Source organism: Schistocerca gregaria, chromosome 6 (assembly GCF_023897955.1).
Source record: "Schistocerca gregaria isolate iqSchGreg1 chromosome 6, iqSchGreg1.2, whole genome shotgun sequence".
Taxonomy (NCBI): domain Eukaryota; kingdom Metazoa; phylum Arthropoda; class Insecta; order Orthoptera; family Acrididae; genus Schistocerca; species Schistocerca gregaria.
In genome coordinates, this window is record NC_064925.1 from 502029579 (window position 1) to 502046276 (window position 16698).

At 43.2% G+C, this 16698-nt stretch overlaps 1 protein-coding gene across 1 annotated transcript in view; it reads left to right on the forward strand.

Annotated features, from left to right (window-relative positions):
* The window catches only part of LOC126278518 (uncharacterized), an 867389-nt gene that overhangs the window by 808397 nt on the left and 42294 nt on the right, over positions 1–16698 (forward strand). Inside the window, exon 18 of the mRNA XM_049978683.1 lies at positions 15620–15796. Within this exon, the coding sequence (XP_049834640.1) occupies positions 15620–15796 (177 nt within the window). The remainder of the gene's footprint in view (positions 1–15619; positions 15797–16698) is intronic.

The following is a 16698-nucleotide window of genomic DNA, read 5'->3' on the forward strand; positions in this document are numbered from 1 at the left end:
AATTAAATTAGAACACGATGGAGTAGGAGGAAACACCGAAAAACTCTTCAGATCGTACCTCTTTTACAGCAGACAAAAGTTATCAATAGGAAAGTGCCCTGTATTGAACTATCAGTCAGTATCAAAGTTCGAAATGACTATTTAGTGTCCCACAAGGTTCCATCCTAGGGCCATTCCATAAATAACTTTACAAGATATAAGTTTGTATTGTTTGCAGATCGCAGAAACATTGCAATGAATAGAAAATTGACTTCAGTTGAGAAAGATCTGTTTACGAAATTTTCATGGACATTAATAAATAGTTTCTAGATCGTTCTTCGTCATTACACTTTGAAAACACACACTACATGCATTCTGTAACAGGTTTTCTTCCAGTATATGACAGCCAGGTAGAAGTGGTTGACATTGCAAATTCTTGAAGAAACAAGTTCAAAGTAATTGAATTAAAAGGCCTGTAGAGACTAAACAAGTATGTACGGACTTCCAGCATGCTGGAATAACTTGGTTCGGCAACTTCTCTTGATAAATGCAACCAAAAACCAGTACAAGTTGCAAATTTTTTTTATTTTTCATTCGATGGCGAGTGTCGTGCTGCAGTTATCTGTATGCTCTGTAAATGTAAATTTCACATTATTTGACATTTTCCGAAATGCCATTGTCGACTTTGTTATGTCGATTTGAAAATGGGACTCAGGCCAAAACTAGTCAGCGAATGAAATATATAATATCTGGCGCTTATACTGGTTTCTTGTTCTATTGATAAATAGATATGTGTTTGCAATGCTGGTGTTGTCACAGGTAAGCGACACAGAAACGTAAAATCTAACATACTTCGAATACTGTCATTTCATGGTGCCAAGTGGATTCACTTTTTTGGGGTGATTCGTCAAGACAATCTAAACTTTAACAAGTACAAAATTGTTTAGTAAGAATTATTTGTGGTGTCAACAAAAGAAACTCCTCCAGTGGCCACTTTAGGGTACTGGGATACTGACTAATTCATCTCAATACACAGAATGGTCCATTGATCGTGACCGGGCCAAATATATCACGAAATAAGCATCAAACGAAAAACTACACAGAACGAAACTTGTCTAGCTTGAAGGGGGAAACCAGATGGTGCTATGATTGGCCCACTAGATACCGCTGCAATAGGTCAAACGGACACCAACTGCGTTTTTTAAAATAGGAACCCTCATTTTTATTACATATTCGCGTAGTACGTAAAGAAATATGAATGTTTTAGTTGGACCAGTTTTTTCGCTTTGTGATGGAAGGCGCTGTAATAGTCACAAACATATGCCTCTCAATTTGAGAAGTACAGTTGGTAACAGGTAGGTTTTTAAAATTAAAATACAGAACGTAGGTACGTTTGAACATTTTATTTCGGTTGTTCAAATGTGATACATGTACCTTTATGAACTTATCATTTCTGAGAACGCATGCTGTTACAGCATGATTACCTGTAAATACCACATTAATGCAATAAATGCTCAAAAGGATGTCCGTCAACCTGGATGCATTTGGCAATACGTGTAACGACATTCCTCTCAACAGTGAGTAGTTCGCCTTCCGGCGTTGTCGTTGGATCACGATAGCAAATATCCTTCAACTTTCCCCACAGAATGAAATCCTGGGACGTCAGATCCGGTGAACGTGCGGACCATGGTATGGTGCTTCGACGACCAAGCCACCTGTCATGAAATATGCTATTCAATGCCGCTTCAACCGCAAGCGAGCTATGTACCGGGCATCCATCATGTTAAAAGTGCATCGCCATTCTTCCGTGCAGTGAAATATCTTGTAGTATCATCGGTAGAACATTGCGTAAGGAATCAGCATACATTGCACCATTTAGACTGCCATCGATAAAATGGAGGTCAATTATCTACCTCCCATAAATTCGTACCACACATTAACCCGCCAAGGTCGCTGATGTTCCACTTGTCGCAGCCATCGTGGAATTTCCGTTTCCCAGTAGTGCATATTATGCCGGCTTACGTTACTGCTGTTGGTCAATGACGCTTCGTCACTAAAGAGAACGCGTGCAAAAAAACTATCATCGTCCCAGTGGCAGAATTGTACATGACGTTCAAAGTCGTCGCCATGCAATTCCTGGTGCATAGAAATATGGTACGGGTGCAAACGATGTTGACGTAGCATTCTAAGCACAGACGTTTTTGAGATTCCCGATTCTTCCGCAATTTGTCTGCTAGTGATGTGCGGATAAGTCGCGACAGCAGCTAAAACATCTACTTGGGCATCATCATTTGTTGCAGGTCGTGGTTGACGTTTCACATGTGGCTGAACACTTCCTGTTTCCTTAAATAACGTAACTGTACGGCCAACGGTCCGGACACTTGCATGATGTCGTCCAGGATACCGAGCAGCGTACATAGCACACGCCCGTTGGGCATTTTGATCAAAATAGCCATACATCAAGACGATATCGACCTATTCCGCAATTGGTTAACGGTCCATTTGAACACGGGTAATGTACCACGAAGCAAATACCGTCCGTACTGGCAGAATGTTACGTGATACCAGGTACATATCCGTTTGTGACTATTACAGCGCCATCTATGACAAAGCGAAAAAAATGGTCCAACTAGAAGATTCATATTTCTTTGCGTACTACACGAATTTGTTATAAATATGGATGTTCCTGTTTAAAAAAACGCTGTTGACATCCGTTTGACCTATGGCAGCGCCATCTAGCAGGCCAACTTTTGCGCCATCTGGTTTCCCCCTTTAAGATAGACAAGTGTCGTTCTTTGTAGTTTTTTAATTTGATGCTTATTGCGTGAGATATTTGGCCGGTTCAGTATCGACGGACCTCCCTGTAGTTATTCCTTTATAAATAACTCCTCCTCATCCATGAATTAGTGTTCATTGTTAGGTGCCAACTGAGGCACTTGTTTCTTTCAGTGTCCTTTCAGAGCCTGTTTTGATGATTTACTTCTTTGCGATAGCCCTGGAGCCCGTCAGTTCATGGTGCCAAATTCATAAACCTTTTATCCGTCGTTGCCCAGCATTCAGTGTAATCGACCAAGTTATTCGAGATACAAAGTTAAAAGCTGTGTTTTTAGTCCGTTGATGTCAGAGCAGATTTCTGTGAGCGTCCGCCGTCAGACCCACTGTGCAAACATCGTGCGGGCCTCCGTCAACGGAGTCACAGCCCGTTCGGCTACACGGCCTGTCGGCGCGGCCTGGCCTCCATGCTTAACAGCCGCGGGTAATTACTGTAATGGGACCCTTTGTGCGTGTTTCTGTCGAGGAAACTCGTGGCTCCCAAATTAATTAAAACCGTTTAATCGTTGCCGGGCCACCGGCTGAAACAGACCTGCGTACAACGCGGAAGTTCACTAAAGGTACAAATTACGAACGCTTTTCTACTCAGTGAGGCGGTATATTCGCTGATTAAACATTCCTCGAGATTGTCGATACGTTAAAAGGGCGACGAGTCTGCAGTTGAAAAAACATTGTTTCTGACCGAACAATTAATGCGTGATCACGAATGATCCGATAACAGAAAAATTCGAAACATCGTTTGTTATTCACAAATTCAGTTTTTAATTAAGGACATAGAGAAACATTAGCCAGTATGAAAAAAAACTATAATTTTCCTCGCAACAATTGAAGATGACCCAATGGACTTTATGTTACTGTTATGTATTACGTATTTTATAATTTAGACCGTCTCAGCCCATTCTGTGGGTTAAATAAAAGTAATCCAGTGCTAGAGCCTGTTCACGTCCGAATAACGACTGCAACGTATATGAATCTGAAGCTACTTTTCGTATTCATTTGCCGGCCAGAGTGGCCGAGCGGTTCTAGGCGCTACAGTCTGGAACCGCGCGACCGCTACGGTCGCACGTTCGAATCCTGCCTCGGGCATGGATGTGTGTGATGTCCTTAGGTTAGTTAGATTTAAGTAGTTCTATGTTCTAGAGGACTGATGACCACAGCAGTTAAGTCCCATAGTGCTCAGAGCCATTTGAACCATTTCGTATTCATCCGTTGGTCTCAAAAAAATGGTTCAAATGGTTCTGAGCACTATGGGACTTAACATCTATGGTCATCAGTCCCCTAGAATTTAGTACTACCTAAACCTAACTAACCTAAGGACATCACACAACACACAGTCATCACGAGGCAGAGAAAATCCCCCTTACCCCGTTGGTTTCCCTCTACTATTTTTAGTCCCCACTTCTGGCGTCAGGAACTCGCTTATTCTGTGTAAGAAATATTGTTGTTGTGGTTTTCAGTTCTGAGACTGGTTTGATGCAGCTCTCCCTGCTACTCTATCCTGCTCAAGCTTCTTCATCTCCCAGTACCTACTGCAGACTACATCCTTCTGAATCTGCTTAGTGTATTCATCTCTTGGTCTCCTTCTAGGATTTTTACCCTCCACGCTGCCCTCCAATACTATACGGGTTATCCCTCGAACATGAGCTACCAAACGATCCCTTCTTCTAGTCAAGTTGTGCCACAAGCTCCTCTTCTCTCCAATTCTATTCAATACCTCCTCATTAGTTATGTGATGTACCCATCTATAAGAAATAGTAGCAATTAATAATAGTGATGCTGTAACTGTTGGTTGGTAATATTTACTGACAAAACGCAACCTAACGGTAGATTGCATACTTACGGATATCCTGTGAGGACGTTTTTTAGTATGACTTAAAAAGAGAGAGAGCTTATTAATTGATCACCGATGCGTCGGTTCTCGATTGTGTTCAGGAGACATACGGATTGATTACGCGAAAGGGTTTTCTTAATTGTCCTTTGGACCCGGATTGCCTTCACGCAATCGCAGTCTTCGATGAAAATACCTAAAGGACCTATTTGAATGTAAAAATGGAAATGAAAACAAATTAGTGGAATTTCGTAATAGAAAGATTAACATATCGGAAGTTGAACACATTAGTGGTCTCCCACATACAATCGAGACACCGCGATAAAGAGCGAACCTGTAACAAAGCTCATATCAAATTTTAAAGTCATTTCTGGTTAGTGACAGAAAAGGATAAGAAGAAAATTACTGCATCGTAAAATATTATATACTTTGAAGAAATTGGCTTTTAACTTCTAGACATTGATAAATACACAATAAATGCATGACTTACATCTGACATTTCTTTTGTACATGGCGCAGTGCAATAATCCCTGCTTTGTCAGTCCGTTCCTTCTTAAAATTTAATGTCCTTGCGTGTGCGTAAGTACATTGTATGCATACCCGAGTTACCGAAATGTTTGTTCGTCGTTTCACATAGTTTTTAGACAAAATAAAAATAGAACTTGTAGCATTGCTATGTAGTACGTCTTAACATGTCGGCGACCAAAGGTACAAGGGATAATAAAGTGTCTAGAATATTTCTTAACAAAAGATAGATTCTTCTTTCTTCTGTTTCGCAGTTTCTTACCATCAAGCGCTGCGCCAATGATTTAAAATATCTGCGCCCAGCAGGTCATTGTGTTTATTTAGAGTATTTAAACGCTGGACGCGCGTCTTGGTACCAGCGCACATTAAAAAAAAAATTAAAAAATTCGTCTCTTTACTCCCGCAGTGTGATGCGTAGCAGCCTTACGAACTACAGCTCGTTGGCTGTCCTTTTCTTTTATGACAAATATCTCATATGCAAAGTAACTGAAATCCAATAATATTACACACTCTTCCCTTCTTCACTAAACTGAGAAATCCTTCATGCCTCAAATGACTCGTCAAAAGATCCTTCCCTTTAGTCAAATTATGCCACAAATTTATTTTCTCTCCGATTTAGTAGCTCGATCAACCATCTAATCTCCAGCAATCTTCTGTATCAGATTATTTCTAAAGCTTCTATTCTCTTCTTGTCTGACCTGCTTCTAGTCCAAATTTCCCTACCGTACGTGTCCACGTTCCAGAAAAATACAGGGTGAAACATACAAACGTTAAATTGAGTGGCTTACGACAGCGTCAAAAGGCTCTGTAAACTGATTGTAGATCTGAAGGTGGTCATTATTGACTGGAACCGGTCATCGTCGAAGGACTTTATATTGTGAACAAAGACTGGAATGACATTTGACAGTACCTGGATCACTGTTTGTAACCGCGACTATGTCGCAGCTTGTGAAACGGTAAGTTTATAAAAATTCGACCAAACTGGCCATTTAAACTAACTTTATTCTTTTAAGACGAAGCTACTGCACGTGAGTGTAAACTAATAGTTGAACCTGAAAATACCTGTTTTTATAGATGGTATCATTCAGATGACGTCCTTGATTTCATATACATTGTCAGACTCTTAGGGTGAAACAGCACGTAACATTGCGTAGCGTCTCCAACGAAATGGCCGGCCGCTGTGGTCTCGCGGTTCTAGGCGCGCAGTCCGGAACCGTGCGACTGCTACGGTCGCAGGTTCGAATCCTGCCTCGGGCATCGATGTGTATGATGTACTTAGGTTAGTTAGGTTTAAGTAGTTCTAAGATCTAGGAGAATAATGACCACAGCAGTTGAGTCCCATAGTGCTCAGAGCTATTTTGAACCAACGAAATGTTGTTCATTTCTTGGCGAATTCATGTCCTCAGATCGTCTCTTTTTTTTTGGATAGTTTCTTGGCGAATTCACGTATTCAAACCATCTCCGTTTCTTGGATGGTTTTCGTGGAATTATCTAGACTCTAGGTGGCCCCAAAGGCAAAAGTCTGCAGTCGATAAATCAGATGAACGGGAAGGCCATGGAATTTGGCTAATTTGCTGACGAGACGACCAGGAAATGCAAGTCTAAGTAAATCAATTCATGCTAAAACAATATGGCTTATTGCGCCAGCCTGCAAGAGGAATATTTCTTCAACTCGATAACAGGCATCGGGTTCTGGCAGAGGAATGATAACATATGACCATAACGTTTAGGCTTTAAGGCCAGCATGTTACGATCTTCATCTTTAACAAGGTCCTGTGCTGTTACTGCCCGAGATGAAATTGTGCACCAGACTGTTACATTTTGTGACTGGAGAGGGGTTTCTTGCAAACGATGTGGATTTCTGTTAGACCAATTGCGAAAGATCAGCTTTTCGACAAAACCCCTAAGGTGAAATTGTTTTTCAGCGGTCATTCAATACTGTCACCTTTCCCTTAATTTTCTCTGATAACATTTATCGTCGCTTGGGACAAGCGTATATGCTTGGTCTAATCATGAGGATGGTGGGCTTGCTCACCCTACTCTTCTAGGGATGATGTTGGACATTATTTTTCAAGATCATTCGTACTTAACTGATGTGAAGGTCGGTGGCAGCATGCCATGACCTCACACAAATACTGGATGCTTTTCGATCGGTACCCCTGGGATTTGCAGTGGAATGATAGAGGCTAGCACGAGTGGGGTGGTTGTAGGAATCTGGAACATTCTATAATAATTAGTACTGGAATACTTTAGTAAATAACTTTTACTTGACATTGTCCTGCTACTGGCCTCCAGGAACATAACTAATAACAACTATCTTTGTTGAACACAAATGTCTCATTAACAAACATTAAAGGCATTATACAAAAAGCAATATAACAAAATTCTGGTATTACGTGCGTAATACATGCGCGAACTAGAGGCTGCGAACCTACTGAGCTCAAGGCTGCTCTAGTCTGACTTCGCTCACGACCTGTAGCTGAAGGCCGGTGTGATCTGCAAGTCTCTGTCCGTGCCATACGGCGGCGCTTCAAGCGCCAGCGAGTCCAGAGAGGTTCCAAGTGCTGGACCGCTATCGATTATCGCAACCACTAGCGTGTTGCCTAATGTTGACACCACATTAACAAATTCCCCTTTTTCAGAAATGGTTTTCTTGATACAGCCAGTCTGCATACTATATCCTCCCTGGTCTCCCCATCGTGTGTTATTTTGCTGCCCAAGCATCAAAACACATCGATTACATTCTCATTTCCTAATCTAATTTCTTCAGCATGACCTGACTCTTGCTTTACGTTTGTTAATGTGCATCTTATAACCTCTTTGCAAATTCTATCCAGTACATACAATTGCTCTGCCATGTCCCTTGCTGTGTTTGAGATAATTCCAGTGTCACCAGTAAACTGAAAAGTTTATTTTTCTTCTTCAAGAACTTCAATTTCCCTCTCGAAATTTCTCCTTCACCTCGGCTTCCTTTACTGCTTGATCAGTGTACATTATTTAATAACATCGCCAATACCCTACAATACTTAATGAATCACTTTTCTACCACTGCTTACCTTCCATGTCCTACGAGTCTTACAAATGCCATCTGGTTTATGTACTGAACTGTTTGCTCCCTGTATTTTACCGCTGCCATTTTCTGATTTTCAAGTGGTGCATTCCCAGTTAACACTGTCAAAAACTTTCTCTATAAATGCTGTAAAAGTAGGTTTGCCTTACCTCAACCTCTCTTCTAAGATACACCATGTGATCAAAAGTATCCGGACACCCCAAAAACATGAGTTTTTCATATTAGGTGCATTTGCTGCCACCTACCGCCAGGTACTCCATATCAACGACCTCAGTAGTCATTAGACATCGTGAGAGAGCAGAATGGGACGCTTCGCGGAATTCACGGGCTTCGAACGTGGTCAGGTGATTGGGTGTCACTTGTGTCATACGTCTGTATGCGAGGTTTCCATATTCCTAAACATCCCTAGGTCCACTGTTTCCCATGTGATAGTAAAGTGAAAGGGACACGTACAGCACAAACGCGCACAGGCCGATCTCATCTGTTGACTGACAGAGACCGCCGACACTTGAAGAGGATCGTAATGTGTAATAGGCAGACATCTATCGAGACCATACTCAGGAATTCCAGACTGCATCAGGATCCACTGCAAGTACTATGACAGTTAGGTGGGAGGTGAGAAAACTTGGATTTCATGGTCGAGCGGGTGCTCATAAGCCACACATCACACCGGCAAGTGCCAAACGAGGCCTTGCGAGGTGAGAAAACTTGGATTTCATGGTCGAGCGGGTGCTCATAAGCCACACATCACACCGGCAAGTGCCAAACGAGGCCTTGCTTTGTATAAGGACCGTAAACATTAGACGGTTCAACAATGGAAAAACGTTGTGTGGAGTGACGAATCACGGTACACAATGTGGCGATCCGATGGCAGGATACGGGTATGGCGAATGCCCGGTGAACTTCATCTGCCAGTGTGTGTAGTGCCAACAGTAAAATTCGGAGGCGGTGTTGGTATGGTGTGATCACGTTTTTCATGGAGGACCTTTCAACCCCTTGTTGTTTTGCGTGGCACTATCATAGCACAGGCCTACATTGATGTTTTAAGCACCTTTTTGCTTCCCGCTGTTGAAGAGCAATTCGGGGATGGCAATTGCATCTTTCAAAACGATCGAGCGGCTCTTCATAATGCACGGCCTGTGGCGGAGTGGTTACACGACACCAACATCCCTGTAATGGACTGGCCTACACAGAGTCCTCACCTGAATCCTATGGAATACCTTTGGGGCGTCTTGGAACGCCGACTTCGTGCCAGATCTCATCTACCATCATCGATATCTTTCCTCAGTGCAGAATTCCGTGAAGAATGGTCTGCCATTCTCCAAGAAACCTTCCAGCACCTGATTGAACGTATGACTGCGAGAGTGGAACGTGTCATCAAGGCTAAGGCTGAGCCTAAACCATACTGAATTCCAGCATTACCGATGGTGGGAGCCACGAACTTGTAAGTCACTTTAGCCAGTTGTCGGGATACTTTTGATCACATAATGTATGTCGTAGGGTCAGTATTGCCTCAAGTGTTCCAACATTTTTCCAGAACCCAAACTCAACTTCAAACTTGGTTTCTGACAGTTCCTCCATTTTCTATAAATAGCTCATGTTAGTATTTTGTAGCCATGACTTGTTAAACCGATAGTTCGATAATATTCGCACCTGTCAGCAGCTGCTTTTTTTTTTAACTCGAATTACTACACTATTCTTGAAGTCTGAGAGTATTGACCTGTGTCACATATTTTACAGGCCAGATGCAATAGTTTATCATGGTAGCCCCTCCCACGGGTCTCAATAACTGTTGGGGGAATTTCGTTTGCTTTAGGAGACTTGTTTCGACTTAGACCTTTCAGAACTCTGTCGTATCCTTCACGCTGTATTATACCCCCTAACTGATAACCTACTTCCTCATTTACTTCAATAATATTGCCTGCGTATTCATTTCCCTTCTACAACCCTCCTATATATACCTTCGACCAGCCTGATGGCTTCTCTCCATGGTTCTTTGGCCGACATTCCTCTGATGATTTTTCTGACGTTTCGCCTGCACAAGTGGCTGGCATTGTCAAAGCTTCACCCTCCATGTCTGGTGATGGAGGATGAAGCTTTGACAATGACAGGCACTCATGCTGGTGAAATGTCAGAAATATCATCAGACGAATGTCGGCCGAAGCACCCGACATAGAACCCAACAGGCAGTTGGTCAACAAGTGGCCACAAAATCCTTAACAGTTTTGTACTAGGCTACCATCTCACCTCTTGGCATTCATACAGCTGCTTTTCTTCGAAAGTGTTTGTAATTTTAATACAGGTGACATGTATCTTTCCTTTACCATGCCGCTATTGCCATTTTACACTTCTTGTATATCTCATTATTTAGTCGTCAGCATTACATTTTTGCTGCTTCATGTTTATATTGTCTCCTTCCGTTAGTCACATGCAATGTCTTTCGTGTTATTCAAGGATTTATTCTGTTCTTCGTCTTATTGCCTATTTGATTCTCTGATGGTGTCACTATTTCATCTCCCGTACCTTTTGTATTGTGTCCCGGCCCAATGTTTCAGTCAATCGTTGTCTAATGCTCACTTTGAAACTCTCGCCACTAAGAAAGGTGACAATATGTAGACAATTCGCATCTGAGAATAAATGCCAAGTAATGGTATGGTGAAGTAGACACACACAAACACACACAAACACACACACACACACACACACAGACGCGCGCGCAGGCACACAGGCCATAATTTGTAAACTTATAACTGGAACATTACTCTCAACAATGGTCACAACCATTCTTGTCCAAATAGAATCTGTACTTTGAGGACTCGCTATCAATTATGGAGCCCACCGTTCGTTCTTTGGTAAGTTATTTAAAATAAATGGGGAGGAATGCTGTCCGTAAAATTAATATACTTTCCAACACCACCGGCGCACATAAAAACCGTTTTCGTATTTGGAATGAAAGCTTATTTGTAAGTTACTATTTCAAACCCAAATTAGATTTTGCATGTACCTATACATACATTATGCGCAATCCGCCTTCCGGCGAGTGGCGGACGTAACTTGCGGAACGGCTATTATGTCCTTTCAGGTTTGTTCCATTCGCGAATGGTTCGGGGCAAAAACGGCTGTCGATAAATCTTCATATGAACTCTAATTATTTTGAATTTGTTGTAGCGTTCATTTCACGAGACATAAATGCAAGGAAGATTCGTCTTCGAACGTATGCTCTAGTTATTTTGACAGTAAACTTATCCATGATACAAAAGGCCTGTGCTGTTGTGTCTGGACTTTAGAGTTTCTTCACCATTTCCTCAACGCTCTAGCGCCGACTACACACTCAGAAACTTAGTTGCCAACAAGCATGCAACATATGTCGGAAATTCACTTCCATTCGAGGTACTTCTCATGGCAAAGAGCAGCAAATAACGTGTCCACACATAAACACTCTGCTGTAATTTGTATCTTCAAAGGAAGAAACGTTTATGCTCATCATTACTTCCATATTATTTAAATTTTAAATTTTCTTTTAAATGAAAAACTTAAGCTAACAGCTAGATACCGAAACACACTAACTGCTAGCTACTGAATCGACGAGCAAAGATGTTACAATTCTCAGCTGTTAACTCACAAGAGGTTGGTAAGAGACGAATGGTGGGAGTGGAGTATCGAAATAGGCCGCTCACAGTTTTTTCACTACATCCGAGCCTTGGTGGGGTTACTGGCTTTTCCTGGGAGCCTGTAACCTGTATGATTCTCCAATTTTAAGCTCCTTTATTACCCTGGCATCCCCCTCCCATTCCCAGGTCGCCAGCGTGAGAAGTAATTATGGACCAGTTACAAGCTAACTAATGATTCAGGGACATAACATATCCAAACCATAGCGCAGAAATGTCACCACTTGACTTCATTACTGTGAAAAGAGTTAAAGAAGATTTGGATGACATTCATACCAAAATCCAGTAAGTGCCGGTGGATGTCTGTTGACGTAAATTATGATTTCTTATGAGTGAAAAATGTATTTTTTATTGCTTTAAGATCAGATAATATCAACAAAAAATTATGGCTACAATTAACGTAAGACACTCGCATTGGTACAGGCTACATCAGTTACTAAATATCTATATTGTCAAAAGTCCCATATATATATATAATCAGTTATCTGCTATATTAGCAGGTTCTTTGCCTCTCCATTTTCTGCGAACCATTGCTTCCTTCTTAAGGCTGCTGTATGTTGTTCCGTCCATCACGTCATCCAGTATCTGAAATCTCTTCCTTATATATATGTCAGAAACAATCCGAAAAATTTGTGAGGGTGTTGTAGGGTAGGTTGTACTGAGGAATAATTATCAAGGAAAAAATCTATACTTTCCTCGGTTTCCGAGTTAATGAACTGCAATTATGAAATTCATAATTTCTACAGTCAACGGCGAATTTGTTGTCGTTTAAAAAGCATCGAATTTTTTCTTAACAATTATTTCTGGAACTCCCATACAACCTCTTCAGACTGTTTCTGACCATCCAGTACACACAGCTAAACCTAGTGAATAGCACTACCCTTGCATGGAATATACTGTGCATTTCCTGGAACTCGTCTGTTGTATATCAAAATGCAAATAATAGTTAGGTCCTGTCCAACGGTTTTCAGCAGTCTGGCGTCCAAATTGTACGCAACAGCTGAACTTCAAAATGAGCCGATAGGTAAATACGAAATAGCCCACATAGAAACCAAGCTTCTTCCCCTTGTGACAAAACAATAATATATTTATATTTCTTACTCGCGATGTACGTCCCCCTTCATTTGGAATCAATATCTTTTTTTCTTTTTATTCGTTAAGCGAGATCGGTGACTCTGCTAATTACTTGTAGTCATAGAACGCGCGGTTACTCACCACGGGTGGCACCACAACTACAATATCCGTTTGAACATTTCCCCCCTCTTGATGGTTTGTAGGTGGGAGAGATTGGCAATTTATTCAGCAACAGTTGTTTCGCGAGAAGTATCTCTGGAAGACGACACCTTCGTGATGGCCGGTAACTGATTCCACCAAATTGGCGGCGTGGACGATGATGCCGACACTGTAAAGACGAGCCTATCCTTGGGGTGGTGCAGTTTGGTCAAAATTTGTCATTCCTGCGGTTCCTGTAAAAGAGAGAAAGGTATATTACCACTCTTGTTGCTTGGTCCTAGCTGGTGTAACCTGAAAAAGAGAAAGACACATTCTGGTGGGGTATTAGTAAAACTTAATCCCTCAGCAGGTCAGGCCAATGCGTGGTTGGCCTGTGAGCAAACTGCTTGTGTGGCTAGCTGGATATACATATATATGCCGCATACACACACACACACACACACACACACACACACACACACACACACACACACACATACACACTCACACACACACACGCACACGCACACACGCACACACACACATACATACATACACACATACACATACGCACACCACACGATCTCGTTATCTTCCTCCATAACGTCTAGATGTTAAATCACTACAGCTCGCTGTCAAAATGAAAGTAAACTAATTTTCATGACGGAAGAGAAAATACATCAGCTGCAGCCGGACACTGAAATAAACCCACTGGCGACAAATGAAAATTTGTGCTCGCCTGGGACTCGAACCTGGATTTCCCACTTTTCGTGAGCAGTTGCTTTAATCACTTCGACTATCTGATCACACTTCCCGTCCAACCCGAAATCCCTTACCACGCACATTACATGCGTAGTGCCCCTGTCCATTATTACCATTGCTCACAGAGTTACCTGGTTCCCACAAGAGGTCGAATGAAGAGTGTATACGTGCTGGAGGTATCATTATTTGTCGCCTCGGCGCATACATTCACTACTGGCCATTAAAGTCGCTACACCACGAAGATGACGTGCTACAGACGCGAAATTTAACCGACAGAAAGCAGATGCTGTGATATGCAAATGATTACCTTTCCAGAGCATTCACACAAGGTTGGCGCCGGTGGCGACACCTACAACGTGCTGACATGAGGAAAGTTTCCAACCGATTTCTCATACACAAACAACAGTTGACCGGCGTTGCCTGGTGAAACGTTGTTGTGATGCCTCGTGTAAGGAGGAGAAATGGGTACCATCACGTTTGCGACTTTGATAAAGGTCGGATTGTAGCCTCTCGCGATTGCGGTTTATCGTATCGCGACATTGCTGCTCGAGTTGGTCGAGATCCAATGACTGTTAGCAGAATATGGAATCGGTGCGTTCACGGGGGCAATACGGAACGCCGTGCTGGATCCCAACGGCCTCGTATCACTAGCAGTCGAGATGAGAGGCATCTTATACGGATGGCCGTAACGGATAGTTCAGCCACGTCTCGATCCCTGAGTCAACAGATGGGGACGTTTGCAAGACAACAACCATCTGCAGGAACAGTTCCACGACGGTGCAGCAGCATGAACTGTCGGCTCGGAGTCCATGGTTGCGGTTACCTTTGACGCTGCATCACAGACTGGAGCGCCTGCTATGGTGTACTCAACGACGAACCTGGGTTCAAGAACGGCAAAACGTAACTTTTCGGAAGAATTTGGGTTCTGTTTACAGCATCACGATGATCGCATCCGTGTTTAGCGACAACGCGGTGAACGCACATTGGAAGCGTGTATTCGTCATCGCCATACTGGCGTTTCACCCTGCGTGATGGTATGGGGTTCCATTGGTTACACGTCTCGGTCACGTCGTGTTCGCACTGACGGCACTTTGAACCGTGGACGTTACATTTCAGATGTGTTACGACCCGTGGCTGTACCCTTCGTTCGATCCCTGCATAACCCTACATTTCAGCATGATAATACACGACCGCATGTTGCAGCTGCTTAACGGGTCTTTCTGGATACAGAGAAAGTTCGACTGCTGCCCTGGCCAGCGCATTCTTGAGATCTCTCACCAATTGAAAACGTCTGTTCAATGGTGGCCGAGCAACTGGTTCGTCACAATACTCCAGTCACTACTCTTGATGAATTGTGGCATCGTGTTGAAGCTGCATGGGCAGTGTACCTGTACATGTCATCCAAGCTCTGTTTGACTCAATGTTGAGGCGTATGAAGGCAGTTATTACGGCCAGAGGTGTTTGTTCTGGGTACTGATTTCTCAGGATCTTTGCACTCAAATTGTGTGACAATGTAACCACATGTCATTTCTAGTATAATATGTTTGTCCAATGAACACCCGTTTATCACTTGCACTTCTTCTTGGTGTAGCAATTTTAATGGCCAGTAGTGTATTTATACGTGTGGTGTCGGATCCTTCGGACGTAGCTGAAAGAAGAGACACAGCACATATAGAAATTCTAATGTCCATGGGAGACTTGTGGGTCTCGTGCCTGACGGTGGTGCGTGCCTTTTCTGTGCAGGCGTCGGCGACATCGTTCAGCGGCGGCGGCGGCGGCGGCGGCGCTGGGATCGCGTCGGCGCTGCGGCTCCACATGGGCTACTTGTCCGGCTTGGTGGCGGGCAGCGGACCCGTAGGCCACCACGGCGGCTCCGGGGCGTCCACACTCAGCCACAGCCAATGCGCGCTCGGAACAGCGGTCAGCCTCCACTCTGCTTATAAATGACCTAGTAGATAGTGTCGGAAGCTCCATGCGGCTTTACGCGGATGATGCTGTAGTATACAGAGAAGTTGCAGCATCAGAAAATTGCAGCGAATTGCAGTTAGATCTGCAACGAATAGCCACTTGGTGCAGGGAGTGGCTACTGACCCTTAACATAGACAAGTGTAATGCATTGCGAATACATAGAAAGAAGGATCCTTTATTGTATGATTATATGATAGCGGAACAAACACTGGTAGCAGTTACTTCTGTAAAATATCTGCGAGTATGCGTACCGAACGATTTGAACTGGGATGATCATATAAAATTAATTGTTGGTAAGGCGGGTGCCGGGTTGGGATTCATTGGGAGAGTCCTTAGAAAATGTAGTCCATCAACAAAGGAGGTGGCTTACAAATCACTCGTTCGACCTGTACTTGAGTATTGCTCGTCAGTGTGGGATCCGTACCAGGTCGGGTTGACACAGGAGATAGAGAAGATCCAAAGACGAGCGGCGCGCTTCCTCACAGGGTTATTTGGTAAGCGTGATAGCGTTACGGAGATGTTTAGCAAACTCAAGTGGCAGACTGCAAGAGAGGCGCTCTGCATCGCAGTGTAGCATGCTGGCCAGGTTTCGAGAGGGTGCGTTTCTGGATGAGGTATCGAATATATTGCTTACCCCTACTTATACTTCCCGAGGAGATCATGAATGTAAAATTAGAGAGATGCGAGCGCGCACGGAGGCTTTCCGGCAGTCGTTCCTCCCGCGAACCATACGCGACTGGAGCAGGAAAGGGAGGTAATGACAATGGCACGTGAAGTGCCCTCCGCCACACACTGTTGGGTGGCTTGCGGAGTATAAATGTAGATGTAGATGCTTCTGCTGCAGCTTCTGTTGT